At 37.4% G+C, this 25717-nt stretch overlaps 1 protein-coding gene across 1 annotated transcript in view; it reads left to right on the forward strand.

The window, feature by feature from the left end:
- The window catches only part of KIF6 (kinesin family member 6), a 154761-nt gene that overhangs the window by 112324 nt on the left and 16720 nt on the right, over positions 1-25717 (forward strand). The window contains exons 16-17 of the mRNA XM_029965038.1: positions 11032-11082; positions 25538-25622. Of these exons, the coding sequence (XP_029820898.1) occupies positions 11032-11082; positions 25538-25622 (136 nt within the window). The remainder of the gene's footprint in view (positions 1-11031; positions 11083-25537; positions 25623-25717) is intronic.

Consider the following 25717-nt stretch of genomic DNA (forward strand, 5'->3'; position numbering starts at 1 on the left):
ATCTTTGGTAATATAACATAGTCTTTGCAGCAGCACTTAGGAAAGTCATTTCAGAAGGTACAAGTCTTTTGGCTTCAGGGGGCAATGCATATGTTAATGCCAATGCTAAATATTGTCCATTGTTTTAGAGTAGCTTGCATATGTTTGTTTTTACTTTCAAACAATAGGCAATGCCCCAGGGTGACAGTGCATAGGCTGAATGGGTCCTTAGAATGAGAAAACACAATTTGTCAAATGACTTATTCAGAAAATACCAAACTGAATGAATTCATTTGAACAGCTCTATTATGCTCCCCTGGTGTGCTATTCTTTAAACAGAAGAACCTTATTAGTGTAACAGTCACTGCAGGCCTAAGATGTTAATGTTTTCTTTGGATCTGTATTGGAATCTACATATGTAGGAAACGTTTTCATTTTCTAATTATTACAAATGATGTTCTGTTCTTTAGAAACCGAAGTATTTTCAGGGGAAAAAGTTATGCTCAGGAAGACACCATGTAAACACTTTTTACTTAAGGTTTTCACTAGAATAACTAAAACAAATTGACCAAGCTCATTGGATTTAATCAAGCTATGAACTGTTATGACTATAAACTTTGAAAAATGCTGCTCAGTAACAGATTTTCTGCCTGTAAGCTGTCTTTAGACTGAAAACATGTAGTCATGCTGGATTGCTACACTGCATTTTGCTCTTTTATTAGGGAGTCTGTTCTTAAGTCAATCTGTTAAATTTGCTCTTTTAAAGAAAAGATGCTAGATGATAGTTCATGCTGTAGTGGGGGGCTGGTGTTTAAATACTACAGTCTTTAGTACAAAAGGTTTTTCTTGATCATAGAATCATAGAATATGCTGAGTAGGAAGGAACCCATCAGGATCATCGAGTCCAACTCCTGGTCTGCACAGGACATCCCAAGAGTAACACCATGTGCCTGAGAGCTTCTTGAACTCTGTCAGGCTTGGTGCTGTGACCACTTCCCTGGGGAGCCTGTTCCAGTGCCCAACCACCCTCTGAGTGAAGAACCTTTTTCTAATATCCAAACTAAACCTCCCCTGACACAACTTCAGGCCATTCCTTCAGGTTCTGACACTGGTCACCACAGAGAAGAGATCAGTGCCCGTCCCTTTACTTCCCCCTGTGAGGATGTTGAAGATCACAGTGAGGTCTCCCCTCAGTCTCCTCTTGTCCAGGCTGAACAGACCAAGTGATCTCAGCCGCTCCTCATACGGCTTCCCGTCAAGGTCCTTCACCATCTTTGTTGCCCTCCTATGGATGCTCTCTAAGAGCTGAATATCTTTCTTACATTATGATGTCCACAACTGCACACAATATTCAAGGTGAGGCTGCCCCAGTGCAGAGCAGAGTGGGACAATCCCCTCCCTCGACCGTCTGGTGATACTTTGCCTGATGCCCCCCAGGACACAGTTGGCCCTCCTGGCTGCCAGGGCACTGCTGACTCATGTTCAACTTGCCATAGATCAAGACCCCCAGGTCTCTTTCCACAGTGCTGCTCTCCAGCCTATCATTTCCTAGTCTATACATGCAACCAGGATTGCCCCATCCCAGGTGCATAATCCAACTCTTGTCCTTGTTAAACTTCATAAAGTGGTTGTCCATCTCTCTAATTTGTCAAGGTCTCCTGCAGGACCTTGCTTCCCTCAAGGGAGTTGGCAGCTCCTCCCAATTTAGTGTCATCAGGAAATTTAGTATTCCTTTGGGTCCTGCATTTAAGTCATGTGTGTCTTTACTGCTGGATAGCCAGAGATTTTAAGAGTGAAAAATTAAACCTTCAAACTCTAGAGAAGTAGACCTCAGCTTATTCAGAGTAGTACTGTTAAAGAGTGATACCCCTTCAAGAGCACAGAAATACAAATTTGTTTTTCATAGCATCTTGTGGTTCATTTACACATCTGGACAGTGTTCATGCAGACTTGCAGTATAGGCATACCAACCTACACTGCTGAAATACAATAGCCGGTTTTTTCTAATCAAACTAATTCCTAAATCATGTAGGACTAGTGATGTCACCACAGATGGATGTTGCAGAAGGAGTGCAATCAACAGAGAATAACTGTATTAGGAAGATTTTCTCATGGACTTTTGTTAAGACTGAGGGATGACGTCTGTTCAGAGCTGATAATATCATTGTGCCACTTATGTAGAATCAGGTTGCATTTTAAATTGCTGAACAATTCAAGAAGCAGACTTAGGCTTATGCACAACACTAAATATATGCTGTATCTTTACAGGAACCTATTTCCTATTTTACTGAGATGTTAATATGTGTCTAACATTTTACCAAGTAATTTCTCAAAGGTTTGGTACATACGTTACAAGTAAATGAGCATTAAAAATGTATCATACACCCATTCTTACTCTGATCTTGTTTCTTTCACCCTGAAACCTTTGCATACATACCCTCAAAATGTGGTAACATATCTAATGACCTTGAGCACTATAATTTTTTTAATTTATTTTATTTTGAATTTTGTGTCATATCTGTCAGGTTTTTAACATCACTCTGTCTCATCTGACCAGAAGTTTACACCGCAGTATGAAATTCCAGGACAATTTCTTGGTAAAGATAGAAAAATTTTAAAAGTCTGTGAAACTGAACTATATAGTGAGGCCTGGAACTCTATACTCAATTTTATGTTGAGCAAATCTGGCCAGAAAAAATGTCACAGTATGAAACTGGACATCAGATTGTTGCATAGAAATTACAAAACCATGCAGGCAGTGTTAGTAACAGGAAATAACTATGTTCATCTTGTATTTGGATATAGTCACTCTGTTTAAAACTTGAGGGGGCAAAATTCTTTGGTTTTGACTTTGCTTGTCTGTGCTTTTAAGACCCTTTATTTTTTAAGCTTCTTATATTTGGACATTAAAAAACAAAAGAGCTGTATACAAAGCTGTTTCTCTGACTTTATTTTCCTTATTCTTTCTCTTCACATTAATTCCTCAGAAATAATCAAGAGATAAGCTACAATTAGTCATATGAGCATCCAGAACACTAAATTCACAGATTATGACTCCTTATCCATATGGCATTGCTTTTCAGTCATGCTTTTTGGACCAGCTTAATATTTAATTCATGAACAAATACATATGATAAACAACAGAACAACAGTTTCCAGATGTGCATTATTTCTGTGTCTTTCCTAGCATATGAAGATAGATACACAGAATATTTGTTAACTTCGGGCAATACCTAAAATAGCACTCTGGCACCTAAGGTATAGCTTAAATTAAATTTAGGTACCTAAATTCAGAAGAGCTATCCAGGAAAAAGGAAAAAAAAAGAACCTGTTCACTTTAATTCCTGGAATGCAACTAACTGCCATTGCTAGTGCATAGAGAAGCACTGCTTTATTGACTGAACTACCTATACCCTCCCCACTGAGAATCCAGAAATGATGTGTCCTTCTGCTGAAGTGTCCTGGAATATGCTTGCCTCTATATATCCGTGCTTGGCTAAAAATGCCTGGACAGATATAAGTAGTGACAGCCAACCTTGGGACAATAGAATAAAGGTCCAAGCATTTGTTTCTAGATTCAGAAAGCATCCAGGTTCTGAGTTCCACTTTCAAGGAGATGTTGAACTGAAGTCCAGACCCCTTTGTGTTTTCTGTTGGTTATCCTAGATATCCCAATGTTCAGTATCTGATTTGTTAGGAATTTGTGTGCACTAACCACTTGCCATATTCTGCTTCCTATGGAAAGAAGTCCTGTGCCTTTGGGTGAATGGGAGTTGTGGAACATGCTAGCATTTCCCTCATTTATATGAATGGGACCTTGGGGAATACCCAAACAATTAAGGCCTATGCAGCCTATGACAGGTCTGTACTTAGAGCAAGAGAGAGGTCCTGAATCATGTCATCAGGAAAATAAATTGAGTTTCTCTACAGCTATGCTGTTTAACCCTATCAGAGCATTTTTTTGTTCTGTAGCAGCCAGAGTGTATGAAAGGCTAGTAGAAAAAAAAAATACGGTATTAAGGGTGCTGTGGAAATGCAGGCCAAACAATAAACAGTTATAGGAATGATCATCAATCAGAAAGTGTAAATAATCAGCTTGTGAGGAAAAAAAATGTAATCTGGCCAGAACTAACAAGAACATGTAGGAAAATGGAAGGGGACTTAATACGGAGGTTAGAAATAAATGCATAGAAATGGGTACAGAGTTTAGAGGACTGTATATTGAGTAGCTCAAGGAATAATCAGTGAATCACAGAGTCACTTAGGTTGCAAAAGACCTCCAAGATCATTGGGTTCAACCTTTGACCAGTCACCATCTCTCTAACTAGACCATGGCACTAAGTGCCATATTCAGTTGTTTCTTGAACACCTCCAGGGATGGTGACTCCACCACCTCCCTGGGAAGCCCATCCCAATGCCTGACCACACTTTCAGTGAAGAAATCCTTCCTGAGAAGTCCAGTGTCATCCTATAGAAATGACTGTCAGTGGCTGCTGTCTTATAAGCTTGCTGTCTGTAAATTTGGTCATGCTTGAAGGTAATAAATGTCTCAATAAAAACTGTTATTGTCTCAACTGAGTATGGCAAGGAAGGAAGCATGTCCCAGTCAGATATTTTAAATAGTAATCCCAAAATGTGCAGTATCCTACATTATAGTAAAATATATGCATTTGAATCTGTGATATTTAAGCTTCAAGGAAGGAGATTAAGTTGGGAAAATGGTGTGTTTCCATGTGTGTTTGTTAATGTGCTAAGCTTAGGCTATGGTTTGCAACTATGAATTTGGTGTGGAAGTCAGGGTTGTGCTTCCAATTCTGAACCTCTTGTCTTTTCTGGGGTCTCCCACTGATGAATTCTACTAAATACTATCAGCTACCTTGCTTCCAATGGTATGCCCCATCTCTTTGCTGGCAGTTACTGTCTCCAATTCTTTCTTCCCAGCTGGCAAACAAGAGTGTTTACTACATTGTAGTTGACTCCATGATAGTGTCTCACTTAAATTGCTTATATGCTTGTGCTGAGGTGCCAAACTGTGCTAGAGCAGGCAGAACACAGGCAGACATTTGCTTCTACCCCCTCTGCTGTGGGGCAGTGACCTTTGACAGCAAACTTTGGGATGAAGGGAAGGGAGAGGGAAAAGGAGAAAGGAGAGCCAGTAAAATCTTAAACCACTGAAGATGTTTCTTCAGTGAATAAAAGGCAGAAATCTACTGCAGCAGGTCATGCTTAACAATATGTTACCTCACATATTGTCATTAATTTATTTTTGATGCATGTGCTATAGTCAGGAGGCCTTGAGTGCTGCAATACTGTGTTTTCTCCCCTTATGCCACCAAGGGCTTTCTGAAAATGAGGAGCTGTCAGATCACATTGGGATTTGGCCAACCACGTATCCCAAAATAAAGCATTTTCATCAGAAATAGTGCTGCTAATGCAGACTACTTTGTCTCTACATGTTGTCCTAGGAGAGCCAACTGAGCCAATGTTTTTGCTATCGGAGAAGGACTAAGTTTGAAAAATAGTAAGAATTTTTTTCCCAAATGTTTCTCTGGGTCAGAGAAAAACTGAATGGTTTATCTGCTCTTAATGCTACAGGATTTTGAGTTAGAACAGAATCTTTTTTACTTAATTCCATGATTTTTCTTATCAGATACTTTTTGTCATAGACTGTGTTCTCATACAATTTCAGCATCAGATTTTAAAAAGTATCTACCACATCTGGTAAGATTTGTAATAACTGTCTGTGTTTGATATTCTTCATTTGAGAAATGATTCCACTTGAATATCTCCATTTGGGTTCAATGTCCCCTACTTTCTAGAACACTTTGTAAGCTGTTACAACTCTGACCTCAATACAGTTAAAAATATACCTCTACAAGGCTCATGGAACTTATGTGACTACTGCCCTCTTTGTAAAAGCCTGCTTCAGTGCTGATTTGCTGAATATGTAGCTTTAATTTGTGCTCATTCAGCAGGACTTCTTATCTGATTCAAGTGGAGGCACTCAACTTTATGAATCAGATTTAATAGATCCAGAGTCTTAATTAGGTCTTCATAGCTGGGTCCAATTGCAAATGTAGGGGCATTGCATTACAAACAAAACCCCTGCATATTTCCTGCAATGGTTTAACCCCAGATGGCAACTAAGCATCACACAGCCACTTGCTCATTCCCCTCTGGTGGGATTGGGGGAAAGAAACAGAAAAAAAAAAAGAAACAACTACTACCATATAGCTCAGTTAGGGACCCAAAATTTCCTGGAGGGTGAATTCCAGGAATCAGAGGTTCCCTGGATGCATAAGAGGTTTTTCAGCTTAATATTTTATGTAACATCAAAAATGATTTCACGATGAAGAAAGAAGGAGATACAGCATCCTAGATGAGGTGTGAAGATTTCAGGATCTCCAGGATGGAAGGACTAATTAGGATAAACACACGCTTGGAAAATGTAAAATAATAGAAAAATACTAAAAAATAACAGGAGATAAAGAGTTATTGACAAAGGCTTTAGCCTGTCAATTACTGAGTCAGAAGAGACCCTGTGCCAAGTTAAAGGTGTATCCATACCAATAGCAACAAATATTCTCAAAGGAAGGGAGTTAAGGTTGTATGTGTACTCTTTACTTGACCAGCACTTCTATCTTTTAAGGTAGCAGCCTTTGAAACATTATAATAGTATTATATGGAGGATCTGATAAAATGTAAGAGCAGTTTTAAAACCTGTCATACGGACGCAAACAAAATGAAAATACTTTTTTTAATCACTGTTTTCTTAATTGTAATATACTCATTTTTCAATTGAAGCATATGCAGTATGGTCAAAGCATTCATTGTCTGTAATAATAATTTCAGATCCTTGAAACAGTCTGAAACAACACAAAGACAAGAAGTTAAAGCCATATTATTCAAGTTATGTATTCATATTTAGTCACCGTATGGGATAGTTTCTTCTGCTTTACATCAGTCTTAATTAGATTTCTCTAGTCCATTTTTCTAGTGTTCTCTGTTTCCCTTCTTGCTTTTGTCTCCTGTCACAAAGCTAAATTTCTGTGTTACCAGTTCATCTCTTTTCCATACCTCAGGATGGTACATGTGTCCAGGAACACAGGCCAAAAACAATAGATTTATCACAACCTTAATGACAGCTGGCTGCATGCTGAGTGAATTCTTAAATTCCCCAAAACTACTTTTTTGCCAAAACATGTAGAGTTGCAGCATTCAACATTTTCTTGGGACTGTTATCTCCAAATGAAGAATGACTCCACTGGAAAAAATTTGGTATCAGCTATAGACCTATTTTTAACTTCTTGTTTGGTGAAACTTCAGAAAACATAATTAGCCATATGTTGAGAGATGTTCTCCAAGTCTTAAATTCAATTTTTGCAAACCACATTTAAGCACTACCTTGTCCACAACTTTATACTGTTGGAATCAGAAGACATGGGTATTTTAATGAGAATGTGATTCTTCATATTTCTTTGGGTAAATATTTGTGTTTATGAAGATTGCAGAACTGGCAGTACTAAAGACTGAAGTCTTCCATTTGTTTATATGGGAAGATCTGTGCAGGCAACAGTACTGGAATCACCCCCCTACTTCTGTCACTTATGAACTTCAAGCCTTGCATTAATGTTCTCAGAGGCAGAAAAGTAGAACAGTTCAGAAACATTCGTTCTCCCCCACAAGTATTTATCCTGAAAACAAAACAAGATTACTTTAATGAAAAACATGCACAGAGAATCTTAAGGTTATGTCAAAAATAAGAGTTTCTACGTGAAAACCATTTTTTTCCAAATTAAATCTACATAAACTGTCAGATTTCAAATTGGATTAAAACAAATTGAAAGATTAAATAATATCTGGCTAAGTCTTGGTATGGAATTATAGTCAGGTGCCTCATGATACCACCATGTCCTCGGAATCAGAATTCCTTTTTGGGCTACTTTTCCCATTACAATTACAGTTTCAGGAAGTTTTCTGCAAAATGAAGTTCAGTTTTTGCTGCCTTGAAAAGGCAGTTTGGACTGTGTGAATAGGAAAAATGTCACCTTTCTGTTTCTATTTAAAGAATAAAAACTCTTGCTAGAAGAGTGCTGACGCTGGATTTTTATTTTTCTGGCCAAAAGAGAAGTTTTCTTTGGTTCCTCTCTGACTACAGGTGGTCTGGTTCCAGCTTCTCATTCTTTCACAAAGCTGCCAGGTTGAAGAAGGACAAGGTTTCTTGCAACATCATGGTCCATGTCATGGATGGAGCAGTAGTGTACAAAGGCTAGAATGAAAGGGGAGAGGAGCATTTGGGACAGTTTCACACTGCTGACTGATCTGAGAAAGCTTGCAATAGAAGCAGAACTTTTGCAGCCTCTGTGGTTTCTATCCTAGCTGTGTTGAAAGTGAATTCTACATAATTAAAAGTCAAGCCTCTTGGCTATAATCATTTAAAAACAGTCCCCATGTTCTTGTGTTTCCACATATTTGTACTGATGGCAAGCTGTTATCTGTCTGTTCGATCTTACTTTCATTGACTTGTTTGCCTTGCTTTTTTCAGTTGACCTCATTGCCACTTGAAATGCAAAACATTTAGATTGCTGATGATCTGTTTCTAGCAAGGTTAAAGAAGGAGAAATAACACCATATATTGACAGGATTGAGAACTGTATGTCACCCTTTTTTTCAGTTGGCTCTTGATGAACAGCATATTCTCACAACTACAACCATTTTTATCATATGACAATGGCAGCTGCCTTTTGCAGCTCACAGTGCATAAGAAAGAGTTTATAAGCTCTTACATGAAGATAAATATATAGATAGCTTTCTGAGGCACCTCAGTTAATGGTAATCCATTGAGATGAATCTCAAGATTACTACAAATTGTTTCATTTCATGACTGTCTCATGGCTCAATATTGAGTAACATCACGCTGTGTGATACGGTGCAATAGAATACAAGGATCTAAATATCCAGAGTGGCAAAAAGCAATTTGAGGGAATAAATAGCACATTTAATCACATTGTACCGAGTATTGACATCAACTGAGTTGCTTGATAAAGCTTTCAAAGCACAAATGTGGTGAGCATTGATCATTTAACACTGCTTTTATTGGTAAAAATTATTACGGGGATTTAGGTGGAGGATTTATTTGTTTGTTATAGCAGGGGTAGATGAGGTTAGTTATTTCACTTAATCTCTTTCTCAGTAGCTGAAGGCTTTTCTTAATTTTACAGCTAACTTTAAGTACAGAAGAATTCATTGGTTTAAGTAAAAATAACTAAAAAGAATAAAACTTCCTCTGCAGAAAAATACAACTCTGCAATATCTATTTTATAGTCAAGGAGTAGGTAGGATGCTTTGGTTTGTTTGTTTCTCTATAAATATTCAATCCAGCAAAACTTTACTGTTACACTGTAATGTATTGCATACAATATCATTTCTACAATGCTACTAAATACTTTACAATTATTTTCATAATTCCCAAAAAAGTTTAATTTGTCATGGTTCTTTTGTGCTCACAGAGCAGTCTAATTCTCATGACCTGTGAATTCTAAAAATTTTTTTACATTCTCTGTTTAAGCATTTGACAGCGGTTAATGAGTAATTTGCTCTGATTAGTTTATTCTGTAGGTCTTCACTTGTAAGCAAAAGGATATTTTTAATTCAGAATGCATGCTAATATGATGTAGATAATCAGAGGTCTGGGGAAAAAAAAAGTGAATCCTGCGGATTTTTTTTCTTTCCCTGGTATCCAGATGTACAGCTTAGTAAAGATTATGAACAAGTCTCTGCTTAGAAATGGTTTTAATTTGAAAACTTGAAAGGCATAATTCCATCCTCCCTCAGAACACACGTACTGCTGAAATTGTGCATTTAGCATTATGTTTTTCCTTTATTGTTTTCATTAATATCTATGTCGTAATTTAATTATGGTTTGGAATAATTGGTAAATTGAAACAATATCATAGAACAGGGTGAAAATTGATAAAAGAATGGTAAAGGTGAATTATATGGGGCATGGAAGCCTAGTTAGAAATAATGAGATAACGAAATTTTAGTTAATTTTTGGTTGAAAATCAACGACCTCTACACTGTGACTTATGCTGAGTAGTTGTGGTTTAGGAACTGTGCTCCCCAATTTAGTGCCCCCACCAAGACTTTCCAAACCACACACTGCTCTTTCTCTCACTCCCCTGCTTTCTCCCCCTTCCCCACTGCAGCAGGTGGAGAGGGGAATTGGAAGCACAAAAGGCAAAGATCAGAGGTTGAGATGAGGACAATTTCTGGAAACAGCAATGAGATAAGAAAATGAACACTAACAGCAACACTACTAATAACAGCATACAAGAAAGGAAAGGATTCATGGTAACAGGCAATACTGGATGGCTCCCTCTACCATGTTTTCTCAACTGGAAAGAACCCCTTCTCCCTGGAATAGAGTCCCTTTCACACCATCCTGGCAAGGACATGAGGTGGCATAGAATAACCTATGTGTCCTAGCCATGCCCCCTCGCAGCTACTGCAAAAATTAACCCTGTCCTGTCTGGAACCAGGGCACTAGTAGAACTTGCAGAAGCTCTAGCACGTGAGATATTTAAAACTGGGCTAGACAAACAGGAAAAATGGACCGTAGGGGACCAATTTTTCATTGGCAAAGATGCAGACTAGTGACCTAATATCTCCTTTCCACTGTTAGCACCTGTAAGTCTGTTTGAAAAAATACTTGGAATTCTCTATGTCTTTTAGTCTCACTTGGATTTCTTTTGTATCTAGCAACATCAGATCATTATCCTATGAAAGTGCTTGACAGTAAAGAGCCTCATTTTCAGTTTTTCTTACTGGAAAAAGTTAAATCTTAGGATATGTAGAGTCTCATTGTGCCTACTTGTTTACTTGCAGTAGAGAGAAGGACAGAACTCAGAAAACTTCCTGTCCCATGGGTCACAAAAAAAACCAACTAAAATTGGCCAGCAGCACAGGGAATTTCAAATGATGGGAAAGCAACGACTTCATTGATTTTTGACATTTTGAATTCTAACTATTTGCATTTTGTGTCCTTTACAGACTGTCTGAAAGGAGAGATAACCCAGAGGCACATTCAGAGAGCAGCTCTAGGTAAGACCATAACATTTCAGGTATAGATAGGATGAATCTGCTTATGAGGCAGGTTGTATTTTCTATGACAGTTTTTGCCACAGTATTTCTGCAATATCCATGCCATAAAGAACATGGACTCTGTGAACTTTGCCTGAAATTTGACTCTAAAGGCATCTTATTTTATATGTGATGAGAAAAATAATACAAAATTCTTATAGGTTTTGGAGTTTAGTTTCTGATTAGTCTAATTTGAATTCCCATTAACAGACATTAGTATGTCCTGAGACTGAGCTAGTAGCCATGTTGCCACAGTCTGTCTAACATCCTTTTTAAATTTTCTCGTTCTGAGAGGGGCTGAAGGCATACACAGGTCATTTCTCTCGCATCTAGTTATAGGAGTTGAGAAGTTATTTCATACGGTTTCTGTTGACACAGCTGTGAAGCTAGAAGTGTCTTTGTAAGTTGTTCATATAAGTGTAAAGTCATCCAAATTTGTTTTAAGATGCTTAAAACTGACTCTACTGACTTTGTACTGAAACAGCCTAGGAGTGTTCATGTGAGAATTCCTCTTCTGGGACAATAAACTTCATCTAAAATTTGACAGAAAACTGCTGTTGCAATAACAGTTTAGATCCCTCTTCATTTAAATCCATAAAAGAATCCCAAAATGTGCCTTCATAGACCTTCTTCACATAAAAGATGGAGCTAACTCAGACCAGATTGCAGTTGATGCATTTATTTCTGTGTGTACATAATACAGAGAACATTATTTGTCTTTTAGTAAGAGGGAGAAACTTGAGGGACTTTCTTAATCCCAAAAGTCAGGCAAGTTAAGTTACTGCAGAAAAAAAATAGTTTCTCTTTCTAATTTACTCATGCATCTCAAGCTTTGTTGATTATGTTATTATTTTATACCTCTATCCCTTTTTATTTTGATAATCAGCACTGAAAATTAATGTTGTCCATGTCAATAAAGCCTAGGAGTTAAACTCAAGTTATTTTGATCAGTATGAGAAGGGGAAATGAAGGAGCTGCTGATCTCCCTGGTATCCAGTAACAGGACACATGGGAATGGTTCAAAGCTGCATCAGAGAAAGTTCAGATCTGATATTAGGAAAAGTTTCTTTACCAAGAACAGGCTTCCTAGATAGGTGATCAGTGTCCCATACCTGACTGTGTTTAAAAAGCACCCTCCCCTCCCCTCCCCTCCCCTCCCTGCTTTTCATAACATAGGTAAGCATAATTTTTCATGTCCTTACGAAATGCCATAGTAGTGACTTTACCAGCTATACATTTACATTGTAAATATTCTATTAGTATTCTAAAATGCAGCAGGCAACCCATGCGTTTTTGCCTTTTGTTTTAAGCACTGCTGTCTGCCTATCATCACAAAGTCTGGGCTGCACAAATTATTTTTCAGTATTTTCATTATTCTTTTAAATACTCTGGTTATTTAGACTTAATATTTATTCTATGAGTTGGGGAGTATTATTTGCCTGCCTGTCTTTTTGAGTGAATGTTCTTCCAAGGAGTAACAGGTGTCAAGTCTCCCAGGAACTTCTCAACAACCAGAATGTCATCAAGATACTTTTTCTGAAAACTGCGTGGTAAAAGTTCTAATTAAGAGTCTGTTGAAATCCCAACATGAAATAAAACACACCATTGTTTCAATTAGAAACCAAGTTAATATCTTCCAGCTGCCTTTTTTTTTTTCCTTAAAAAATTTTATGGTTAAAACTCTTGAAGAAACTATTCTAGTTGGATTTTAAACAGTGTAGATTTGTTTCCCTCATGGCTGTGCTTAAGATGTGGATTTCTTATTGAAGGAAAACTCCAGTACTAAGCCCATTGCTCTTAGCTGTCTTTTTTAAAACACCATATGCTGGAAGTTCACAAAGGACACAAATAGATGGGAGGTTTCATCAGAGACAAGGGATTGCTTCATGTTTGTCAGTACAGAACCAGAAACATTGAATATTTTGTGCAAAATTGCAAGATTCACTCTTTGGGTAACTTTCATCTTTATTAATTATAAAAATACTTTATTATACAAATAACTTCTTTTAGTTATCTTCAGTAAGATCTTTCAGAGTAACATGCTTAAAAATATTTTCAGACAGGATTTAAAATTCCTTTTTCATGACTAACTGCATTTTTAGGCAGGATTTAAAATAAAATAATGTATACACTGCTTAAGTATTCACAGAGTGAAAAAATTGCATCATGAGAATGTTGCTGGGTGTAAAAGATAGGAGGAAAGGGAGGAAAAAATTGCTTTTCGTGGAGTTTGCAGTGTTACAGAAGAAATGTAGGGGGTTTATTTGATTCTAGTGAAATATTAAGATGATTTAACTAGCATTTCTGTAAAATACAGGACCTGATTCTCCATTTTCTTATTCCAGTTTTGCATAGATGGAGCATGACTGCAAGCAGGCTAGTGTAACGTTATTTGCCAGCACTGGGGGGAGACTGAATCCTAAGCTGGACCTGCCTGATGACATAGGAAATCCTATGATGTATTGTAATGGGAGGATGCTTCTATGGGGATGTAGTCATGTAGCAGAGGTGTGTTTTGTACAATTACTTTCCATAACAGAGGTAACTGTGCTATGACTTGCACAGTTTTGCCTATTCAACTACATCTTGAGTAGAGGCCTCTGTTGGGTCAACTCTGGAAGTTAGGAAGTACCCTTGAACATACCCTTGACTGATCTGTCCATATCAGCAGAAATGTTTAGTAAATCTGCAAGTCCCCCAGGCTGTTCAGTCAGCTTCAAGCACATTGGGACAAAGCTTTATGCACAGAAGGATCATCCATTATGTGCAGTCTGAAAAGTTTCCTAAATTAACATGAATATTAGTCTGCGACCAGTGGTGCAGCATCTTCAACACAGCATGCCCCTCATCACTGATAATTACGGGTAGTTTATCAGTTTAGTTGAAATGGAGTTTTGCAGCTTTCCATTTCAAATAATTTTCTTTTACTCACGTTTTCCGTGAGACTCCCTTCTCTTTTTGTGTAAGTTTTGAAATCTGGGCTAGTAGCAATTCTTGCTAGTAGCAATCCTTTCTTTTGGAATTCTCCTGAAAACATCAAAAGATGGCAAAACCTTTCTGCTTCTGGGGAGGTTTGTTGAGACTAAATTACTATCTAGCTCCACTTTCTCTTTACAGCTATTTGAAATGAAAAAAAATTAGGAGAAATGTGGGTCTTTGTAGGGTATCTGCATCCTTTGTATGGATTTCAGCATTAAGGTGCAGTTTTATCAATATTTTATTAAAAACAAAAAAACAAACAAAACCTCCACTTGTTTTTCCTGGTTTTGTAACTTGAGTTTTAGAAATAAGATTCTTTATTTCTGCCATTATTCAAAGAGCTCTTCCAAAGTTCTTTTTTAAGCAAAATTCCTTTGATAAAGCCCATTCCTTATAAAAAATAAAATGACTAGGTGAGTCAGAAATAACAGATATATTTGAATCCCTGATATTGCATACCAGCATTTGATTTAGTATGGCAAATGCCTGAGAGCAAGGCTTTTGGCATGTTATTTTTATATTTGGATTTGTAACACATTTGTTTTAAGCAAAAATAGAAAAGTTTGTCCTTATCTTTGTACCCTCTGTAGCCTTTTCTATATCATCTTCTACATTTTCAAAGCTAGATACCTGTTCTAAAAGTATTAGTATCAGCTTATATCCTTTTTCTTGCCATGATGAGTGTTTCTTTATAGCGTGTTTCATTCTGCTTACTTACCTTTCCTTGATTAGAAGTAAAAGAACATGATCAATACCAGAATAAAGCAGGGACAGACAGTGCTGTATAATTAATGTATCAGAGTACTCCTGCAGGAATATTCTAGCCAGTGTTAGGAAAGAATTTCAAGAAGTGATTCCTCCAGTACTTGTGGCGCTGTCACTACCATATATCCCTTCTATACGTGATGAAAAGAAAATATGTTGTTTGACACATTTCTGTATATCTGAAGAGTTAGAATGGGGAACTGCTGCTCCCAGTTGTCCAGAGTGTTAGCTCACGGAATCGCAGAATGATTTGGGTTGGAAGGGACGTTTAAATATCATCCAGACCAACCTTCCAACCATGGACAGGGAGAACATCTTTCACTAAATTGAGTTGCTCACAGTTCCATCCAGTCTGACCTTGAACCTTCCAATGTGGCCCATGCCACTAGAAAAGCTGATCCACTGGGGTTTGTATCTGGTATATAAGTGTATGATAGTTCTCTGCAACCATTGCAGCATTTTACAGATATATATAACATTAATTAGACTAATAATTATAACTGTCTTGAACTCATCTGCTGTGATCTGTGTCAATGGAAAGCACATCTCACTTCCAAACCGCTGTTTTGCATCAGGGTTGATCTGTTATTTAAATAAATCCATATTTAAATAAAATGGCCTTGGTTTCTTTCACTTCTTTACATCTTGTAACTGAGATGACATTTAACATTTTTCATATGAAGCAGAAGATTCTTGATCTGTACTGATGCCATGAAATGAAGAGACACAAGTGTTTTCAATCAGAAAATGACAGAAGCTGACCAAACTGGCAATTTGTGTTTTCCCACACAAATCCAGCACAGTCCATGGAGAATAATAGATGGCCTGTTTCAAGACCATCATTCTTGGTGCTGAAAAATGATATCTTATGTATGGGCTAAATAAAGCACTTTAGAGAAATAATCTCTTTGAAGTCCAGAACTTTAAGGGGTTTTTTTTGGTTTGTTTTTTTCTATGGGGTTTTTTTTGTGGTTTTTGTTCGGTTGTTTGGTTGGGTTGGGTTGGGTTGGGTTGGGTTTTTTTGTGGGAGATAAAGCAACATGTCCCCAGTACTACTAATCATCCAAAGGCTAAAGTATGCCAAAGAGCAGTGTATTCAGTTTGCAATAGCCTCAGAATAAGGGAAAGATTTCTCTTAACAAATCATAATTTTGATATGCACAATGTTTCTGTGTGTTATATTCTTCTATGCATTTGTAGTTCAAATGTCAAACAACAGTGGTGTTTTTTGTAAAAGTTCCCTGTACTTGTGCATGCAGGGAACTTATTTTATTCCTAGGGTGACCTCTAGTGGTATCAAGGCCACTGTTTTTTAGTGATGGGTTTGATTTCTTTAGTGTATTTCAAAGAAAATAGGAATTCTGAGAGTGACAGAAAGCTGGTAAGATTGTGCTTGTTAAAAAGGATGATGATTTTTCACTGTTGTTAAGACAAAGATACCAATAGCAAAACTTGATGAAAATTCAGAAACCAGTACCTCTTGGCCTTTTTTAAAAGTTTTACTCTGACAAAGATAAAGCTGCTTTTGAATTTGCTTTGTAGAATTATTGTAGCATATTAAGTGCTTTTAGAAATATTTACCAAATCAGTTTTTAAGCAAGTACTTGAAATACAAGTAGCTATATAGGACGTTACAGGTAGATTAGAGAAGCTTGTTATTGTAGTGTATTTAAGTCATTGCAGTTATTTCACATTTGTCTTGGTGGGAAAAAGCATAGACTTTAGCCTGTGGTAACTGTGAAGTTAGACACCATAACAAACTTACTCTCTTGGGTTTGCATGCTGTTTTGTGCTTCAAGTCAGCACAGTTTATGGCTAAAACTATGAGCTCTTGAAGAGCTTTTGTATTTCTGTATCTACCAAGTCCTTCTGTAAAGATGTTCACAATCAGGAAAAAGAACCATGGATTCGAAACAGCAGCTAAACAAGCAGCAATGATTTTTTTCCCACAGTACCTGAGGTTTCTTCTTAGGTAATATGTTCTGGGGGTTTCTCACTATTACATTGGAATTAAGTTTAAAACTGTAAGAGTATGCACTGTAAGAAAACACTCAGCAGGTTTTTCTAGGTACAGTGCTAAATTCTAGAGAAAGGCATGAGTTTTCCCCTTCATTCTGTCTTCAAGAAAGAGAATATTGCATCTTTACTGGAAGTCTTTGCAAATATCTCCTCTTGAACTGTCAGAAAATTCTGAGATTACTTGTGTGTTCCTATTAAGCTTCCCATCTGACCCACTCAACTTCAGCTATCATAGCTCAGAAAAGAGCAAAGACATCTTTGGATCAAGCGATATTTTTATTAGGAGTCATGAACTTGTAGCACAGCTATTCAGTTCTCAGTTTTATTGACACTGACTTAGGCATTTCACTGTTGTTGGAACAGCTTGCAGTCTCTGTTAGCTTTCTTGGAATAAGTATTTCTTCTGAAATACTGAAAAGTTCAGTGCAAATTGCATTATTATTTAGAGACTCCTTCTGGTTTCTAGCAAGTAAGCAAGGCAGAATCTGGAGATTCTCATTCTCTAGTTTGATCTACTAAATTAAAATATTAAGATTCTATGAGGATAATTACACATTGAAAGAGGTCATCAGAGAAGTTTGTAGGATCTCTGTCCATGGAGTTTTTCATGACATGTCTGGACAACCTAGTCTTATTCAGTTTTCACTAAACTTTGAGCAGTAGCTTGGACTGTGCAGCCTTTCAAGGTCCCTTCCACCCACAATGATTCTATAATTCTAAGATAGAACTTGAAGTGGAGTGAGCAAAAAATCAACTTGGTTCTATACATACAGGCTACTGATTCTAGGCCTAAGCTTGCTTTAGCTTCAGTGTATCTTTGAGTAGCCTCTATTGGCTCTAAAAAGTTTGTAGAAAGTTTAACTAAGGTGCTGTAAACTTCTTTCTTCCAACCATGTCCAGTGGGTATGTTGGGCAGCTTGACTAGTTCTGTATCAGTCAAGGTTTTCTCTGTGAAAGCTCTCTGAAATAAACAAAAGTTCTGTAATCTAATGAACTATAAACAACAAATGGAGCTCTTTCACATCTGTATTTCTTTGAGTTTTTCAAGGTAGTGGTCAAAACTAGAATAGCAATTTCTATCTATCTGATCATATAAAGGATAGAGGGAATGAGAAATAGCATGGCTAATGTGACATCCAGTGTTTCAGAACACAAAACTTCTCCCATTTTACTTTTTGCTGAAAGAACCAAAGGAAATTAATTCACTGCTTTTCTGCTCAAAATTTTTTGCATATTTAAGATCACAGAGAATAATGTCTTCAAATAAGTAGCTATTAACAATATCCTACAAATGTGCAGAGGTTGGATATACTTCTCCAGATAAGAATCTTATGCATAAGTTGTAATTGTTTCTGGATATATCAGGATTGTCTCTTCTCAGTATATGGTACAGAGTAATTCATCCAACAGCTACCAGAACGTCAAACTCAATGTCCTTTCCTTCACAAGTCATAGAAAAGAGCTGAATTATGAGAAATCCCTAAATACCTCTTTATTTCTTGTACCTTCTTGAGCTGGTAGCCAGCACAGACAGCCCAGCTGTTCTGCAGCTGCAGCTGTTAGGTGTGTGCATGGGAAGACCAGCAAAAGTGCAGCACTTGATGTGGGATATGAGTGTGGCCAGCAGAGATAGGGGGTCCCAAAACCATAACCTGGCCCCTATAACTGCCCAGGTTGTACATGATCCTAATCAAACACATATGCTAGAACACTGAACAACATCAAAATGGATCATAAAGAATAACATTCCTGGTGACATGAAATCCTATATTGGAGCTTCAGAAATTTTCTGGAAAACTCATACAATATTTTAAAAAGCATTCAGGAAACTGTTTTAGAGGACCAATGGAGTAGCCATGTGGGAGAGTGGAAACAAAAATTTCTGTAGTACTTTTGTCTTTATTGTACGCTTAAGTGAGGTGAAGTCTTAACACATATCTCTGCTATTTGCGCAGAAAAAAACACCATATCCATGATAAAGTGGCTTCAGGCCTAACATCTTTTGTCTTCCTTGGGCCAAGAGTTAAACTAAACATTTTACAGTGCAACCCCAATCTCATAATATATTGATTTCATCAATAATGGTGTGTCTTTTCTTTCTGTTTTCTATCTCATCTACTTCTCTTTTGCAGATGAAAGGACTTTTACTAATACTTTGTAACAGAAGGATCAAAATTGTTCAAACTGATGCTGCCACATGCATTTATGTGGTTGGTATTCACTTCTTGAATCAAGGTCAAAACCTCCTTTATTGTCTAACTTGAAGTTACACATCAGTTCAGGACCCACCTATACACAGCTGAAACAGAAGCAGTGAAGTATAAAAATGTATGTTTATTTTTCTTTAATATTCTTGCAAATGAGGTTGCTACAAATTTAGCATACAGTCCAAAATCAATGCTTCTGTGCATTGTCATGAGTGTTTGTACTGACAACCACAGACAGAGTTCTACAGAGAATGCAGGTAAAACACCCCTTATATTTAGAAAACATTAGGCCTATTGAATTGATCCCAGGGTTGCTGCATGCACTGAATTCCTAAATGTGACCTCAAGTACAGGATTTACTGTGCATGGCTGTGTATATTCATGCACAATAAGGCTGGCACTTCTCAGAACTGAGAATTCCCAGCAAGAAATATGGATGCCCTAAGCCTCAGTATTGCTTCTGTGCTCTGTGACACTCAGCGTGACTGCACCTGGGTATTTCTCATTCGTAGGAAAGTTGTGCTATATTGTTCTCAGTCAAGTTCTTATCTTGACCAGGCATTACTTTACAAAAGCTGTGGTGGTGTCTTGCTGCAACTGCAGTCTGCATATTGGTAGTAGAGTATTCCTAATGTCTCAGGTTTGTGATAAAGAACTGACTCCAGAAGTATTTTCCATCCTTTTCTTTCAAGAAGAGCATGAAAAAGCTTAGCAAAGAGATTTTTTTCCCATGAAAGCTCTTGGATGTTGTAAAAATTAATGCTTACAAAGCCTCAAAGCTTATGTGTGACAAACAACACCCCTTCTTAGGAGGCAGAGAAAGATCATTCAAATATATCAGGTATGATTTTATTTAATATTATGAACAAGATAAATGATGCAACAGTAATCTCATGTAATCAAATGGTAAAATGTATTTATTAAGTGTATGCAAGAATCTGAGTTAATAGGGGTTCCTGGCTAAGACCCAGCTATGTTACCATTCCACTAGATTAACTAGCATGTATAGAAGATATTAAACTTGAAGTTGCTTTCCTCCCCCTCACCCCCAGTATATTTTACTTGTATATTTGGAAACCAAGAGAGAATTTTTAGCCACGATGGTTTCAGAAACTTTCATGGCTTAAGTGCAGTTGATGTGAAGGTAACACCTTCTATTTTGTATGCCATGTATTTTGAGGAGCAAATTTATAGATTACTAGTTTCAAAGAAGCAACTTGAGGGAATTGAATTGTGAGTCTGTATTTAGCCAAAACAGTTCACTGATATGGGAAAAAAAGGTCTGCTTTACAGGTGTACATTGGAAGTTAGTTAGTTTGAGCCAATATCAAGCCAGTAAAACAATAAACAATGCAAAAATCCAAACCAAAACAAAAAACAAAGAGAACTAAACCCAAAACCAAAACGAAAACCAGCATACCAATGGACTCTTTTAATAAATTCAGTGATTAAAATCAAAATCAAAATCTAGAAAATACATGTCCCCAGTCCCCTGTACATTCATTAACTTGTAAAATGCTGGAAATAGGACAGTTTGTTTCGGTGCATTCTCAAGACAAATTGGCTGAAACTTTAAAAAATCTTTTATATTAGGGTTAGGGAAATTGCTCTAAAACCCACAATACAAACTCATCCAGGCACTAGGATATTTTCCACTCCTCCTGGATTGGATGTGCATACTCATCTTTGATTTTGTATAAGGTACACACGTGGTGCCCAGTGACAAACATAGGCTGACATGGCCTAGGGGAGGAATAAAAAAGAAAAGGGGGGCAATTACTTGTAAGCTGATCCCTAACGATGGATGGGTAGTTCTGTTTTAAAAAACCAAATGACAGCATATGGTCCAGTTTGAAAGCACTAAAGCCCGCGTTTGCCAAAAGCTCCAAAGCTGATAAAAAAAGCAGTAAATATGTTAAGGGGTACTAAAGTGAATTCTAAATTTGGTTACTTCAAGTGACTATAAATTTAAGCAGATAAACACAAGACTATCTAGTGAAAAAATGAAAATATTTGACTGCAAAAGTACAGCTGGAGGGCAGGGCACAATGTTATTTGAGGCACAAGACAATAAATCCCTAGGAGTTTGACTTCTGGGATACACTCAGGTCGAGAAATATACGAGTGCCCCAGAGAGTATAAAGTTCAGGGTCACAGAGAGTTTCTTGCAAAATTTTCTGACTCTAGACAAGAATCTGCCAGAGTATTTCATGTTGTTGCCAGCTTGCAGTAAACCATGGTGATAACACTTGGTATCTCATGCTAGAAATAGTGTTTTTCATCCATGCTTTCCATATTGCTTTACAATAGTGATCCAGTTAGCAGGTGCTGTAATTTCTTTCTGGTACTGTGTGTTTTGGTGATGTGGAATGTGCTGTAAAATTTACTACTTCCTGTGCTCCAGAATTGGCCCTTTCATTAGAATAAAATAATTATATCTTAGAATGCCTCTTAGCAATTCTTTATGCAAAAAAAGCCAAAAATCACAAACTTTTATGATATGAACTGTCAACTCATGCAGAGCTCACCTTCCTCTGTAAGCAGGCAGCTGGTATCAGTTGTATCCTGTTCCTCACTTTACCAAATGGGTTGTATGTGAAGATGAAACAAAACCAGTTAGCCCAAAAGTAAGCATAAAAGTTGCTAGCTATTTCATTACCCAGCATAGCACTGTCAAAGTCTCTTCTTTACATCTTGTGACCTCAGTATTCTTTAAAAAGACTTCACAATTTAGGATTCATAATTTTTGACACTCAGCTGTATGTGCAGTTATGCTAATGTAAAGAAACTAATACTCCTTATCAGTACATTGCTGACTACTGACAAAATAACTCTGTTGTATAGAATTGGATAGAGGTATGCCAACAGAAACCCCCCCTAGTATATACAGAGCCAATGTTTTCCTAAACATGCACATCATACCTCCCCTGCACCCCTGAAACCTGAATCTGCGTTATCCAGGATTAAATTGCAGTAACTCCATTTGTTTCCCAGGAGAAGTCACTGGGGCACTAAAAGTGCGTGTGCTGTTACACATCAGTTGAATGGCTCATCTCAGCTGATGCACTGAAAGCACAGAGCGAGACTGTACAATCAAGTTTCATATGACAAACTGTCAATCAATGAATTAAAAGTCAACCTTGAGTGAACAAGGAGATACCACTTTGTGTTCTTCTGTGCAGTTGCAGAAAAGATATCTGATAATTAGTATTTCGGCAGTAGCATCTCTACTTCATCTTGTAATGTATTGCAGAATTTTTTAATTTATAAGGGCAAAAGTTGATGTGATTTTTCAGTGTTTAGCAATTTGCATGTACTTCCTATATATGTGGTTAATAAATGCTTTCTGTTCCTGCATGGAAAGGCAGAAATATACAATAAAAAGAAACTCTTTAGAGGAATAAAAACCTGGAGCAAAAAGAAAATATTTCTTCTTAGGCATCTGAATTAAATTTTTTGAGTAAATATTGTGCTTTTTATTCACTCAGTTGTCCCTCTGTTATTTTAAAATAACTGAGCCTATGTACTGAAGAACATTAACATTAGACATGAGCCAGTAACCTCTGCCTTACCTTCCTCACGTCAGCTGTAGCTGAAATTGCCTGGACTGGTAAGAGGAGAGGGGTGTGAGGCAGCAGCAGGAGCCCAGGGGCAGAAAGAGGCCACTGCAGGGATTCAGGAAAGGTAAAGAGGAGAGGGGAGAAAAGAAGTAGAAGGGAAAGAGGAGGAGGCAGAAGCAGCAGAAAACATAAGAGTTGAAGTACAGTCCACCAGACCTTAGATGTCTTTTGCTCGGAACATCAGGAAAGAGCCACGTGTATGCTTGTATATATTACAGTAGGTAGATTCAAAAAGGTTTAGTCTTTAGAGCAGAAAGTTATTCAGTTAACAAACACATTGTTGCAATGAACAGGCATAAGAAAAAGCTGAAAAGGAGACTGTAGCAGCTTGGAAAAAGGCACTGGACATCTTACAAAGGAGTGCCCCCGTAGGCATGTCCTGGACTTAATTTACCACTGGATTTAATCTGATACTGTGATCAGATCTCTTCTGCTTTTGTGACACGAGCACAGTGATGGATGTCTAAGTTGTAGCCATTTATCCAATGCTGGTTTTGCTGCTGGGGCCCCATCAGCTTGCAGTATACTCATTTTTTTCTGTTCATGAAACTGTGCTGCTCACCTTGCCCATAGCTGTGTTTCTGAGTTTCATCACTAGCTGGAGATAATGGGTGTAATTTTATTCAGGGGTGGAGGTGATGGGGCCTGTTTATGATAAAAGTTCTCATCTCATATAAAAGGCTTTATAATTTCTGAAGGTAACTTGCAACCAAATAATCCCTTCTACAGCATGTAATCAGCAGAAGAAAAACATTTTTCATGGTGTTTTTATGTATAAGTGACAAAATTCTGCCTAAGTTTTGCTGACCTTTCAGAGCTAACGTATAAACATTTGTCCAAGTACTAGATGTCCTAATAAGTCAAGGAAGGAAAGCTATATTATGGCTTTGCATCACTCTGTAATGACTAGAAGAATTTGGTGATGTTTTCATGTAGGGAAGTCCTCACTTCAGAAACAGTATTAACATGTTAAGATGATACAGTCTTCCACTCTGTATTATTTCCCTTGCTTATAAGGGGCTGGAACTGCTACCTCCTGAACTCAGACACTGTTACAAATTGTGAAAATAGGACAAATGCACTTCAGTGTTCTCAGAAGAGTCCCCTTTAACCACTGCTGAAGTTGGGTCACGCTAGGTCTGGCTGGAATATTCATGGAAACATACTAAGGATTCTTACATGGTCTGTGAGCATGGCTCAATTAGGAGGAAGTAACTCCCTAAATCATTTCAGTTTGTTCCACAAGAGCATATTTCTCTCAAGCCTGGATTCTGTGTATTTGTGAAGGTCAGAACAAGTGTGAAGCCTCAGGAGCTCTGCAGTGAATGTCTCCTCACAAGTTCCCTGTGTAGCTCTGTGCTTTCCCACATTATGCCTTCTCTTGGGGATGAAATCTGACAAATCAGAAAATCCTCATATGCCGTAATCATGGAAAGGTTTACTGCTTTCTGCAGAGGTTCTGACATGATTATGATGGCCTTCTTATTATCTGTTGTGTTCAGGTATAGCTTGTTATACAGTGCCACTGTTGTAGCATCTCCTCTGCCGTGATGTTTTTACCTTGTGCATTCACTTTAACATTCCAAGCAGTTTATATTTTTATCTTTTCAGAGTACCCTCTCCGCCACAAATGTCTTCACCCTATTCTTCTTTTGTAATCACATGCAGCAAAGCCTTTCAATGTACAAAATGAGAATTCTGCATGGCCTTTGTCCACCTTGACTGTCTGTATTAACATGCTTGACTTAAGTATTCTAATGAAATAAAATGCCTTTCAACTTAATCTGTATTAAGCTATAGGGTGCTACAACAGAAGATTAATGTTTTCAGCTGACGTGCTTAGAGGCAGAGAGGGGTCATTACTGCCCTCTTGTTCCAGACAGAATTCCTCTCCTTAAAGAGAGGGTGCATTCCTCAGGCCTTGTGACAGGCTGACATAGAATTTATTTTCTCGGCAGAAATAATAGTCAGGGTGGAAACTTGCATGTATTGTACAGCAAATCTTTTGTTTCTTTCATTTTTCTTGAGTTAAAAAGGTTAAACATGTTTTCTTGGGAACCTAAAACTATTCTCATTCATCCTAGAAACAGAAACTGTTGTAATACTAGGAGGTAACGTTACATTTCCTTTCACTGATGAACATATAAACCATGATGGAAGGACTGTTTTGTCCTCTCTCATAATAAGCATATTGTGTATTGCATGCTCACTAGCTCTGTTACAGGATAGGAAAATCCTAAACAGGTTTCTTAGATTAACTTAGGCTACTCAAGGTATTTCCTCAGTTCTCCTTTACCTTGAAAATTTTCTCACATAGTTTCAGGATGTTTTCCTTATTTATACCAATTGTCTGAATTTATTGCTTACCAAAGTGTTAATTTTTCTTTCAAGATTTGTCTTTTACTTGTCTTTCTGTTACTTTATTTCCAAACACCAACACAGCTACTGCTGTCTCTTCTTTTTGAAACAACTTCTAGTCTTTTCTTTGTAGCCAAAACTGCCAGGTTGAATGCATTTGATAGGATATTATGCCAAAGATGAACGTTTAAACTGACAACTTGCTTTTATTCATGCTTAAATCAGTATTCCCATCTCTCCTGGAAAAAAAAATTAAAAGCAACTTAATTCAAATCTCTAGTTGTCAAGTGTCTCCTCTACTAAGTAAGGCCTAAATAAGGAATTTGAAGAAGCATTTCCAGAAGAGAGAAATGGTTAATGACCCCCATTTTGCTAACTACCTCTTAAAAAGTAGTTTTTATTCTAATCAGAAGTTGCTTCTTTGGACATCATATGGTCGTTGCTTACATCTGAACATTTCTCCTATAGCTGTTTCAAGTCCTTCTGAAGAGTTAAATATGTTTGATCCAGTAGAAGAGAAACTTAGAATGCAAATTGAAGAAGAAAAAAAAAGGTATTACTTCTGCCTCAGACTTCTGCTATCCTTCAGAAGATAAATTATACTGATAGCATATTCCAATTACAATTCTGCACACACAGTTACCCTCA

The sequence above is a fragment of the Manacus vitellinus genome, unplaced genomic scaffold (genome assembly GCF_001715985.3).
Source record: "Manacus vitellinus isolate BGI_N305 unplaced genomic scaffold, ASM171598v3 scaffold_8_pilon, whole genome shotgun sequence".
Taxonomy (NCBI): Eukaryota; Metazoa; Chordata; class Aves; order Passeriformes; family Pipridae; genus Manacus; species Manacus vitellinus.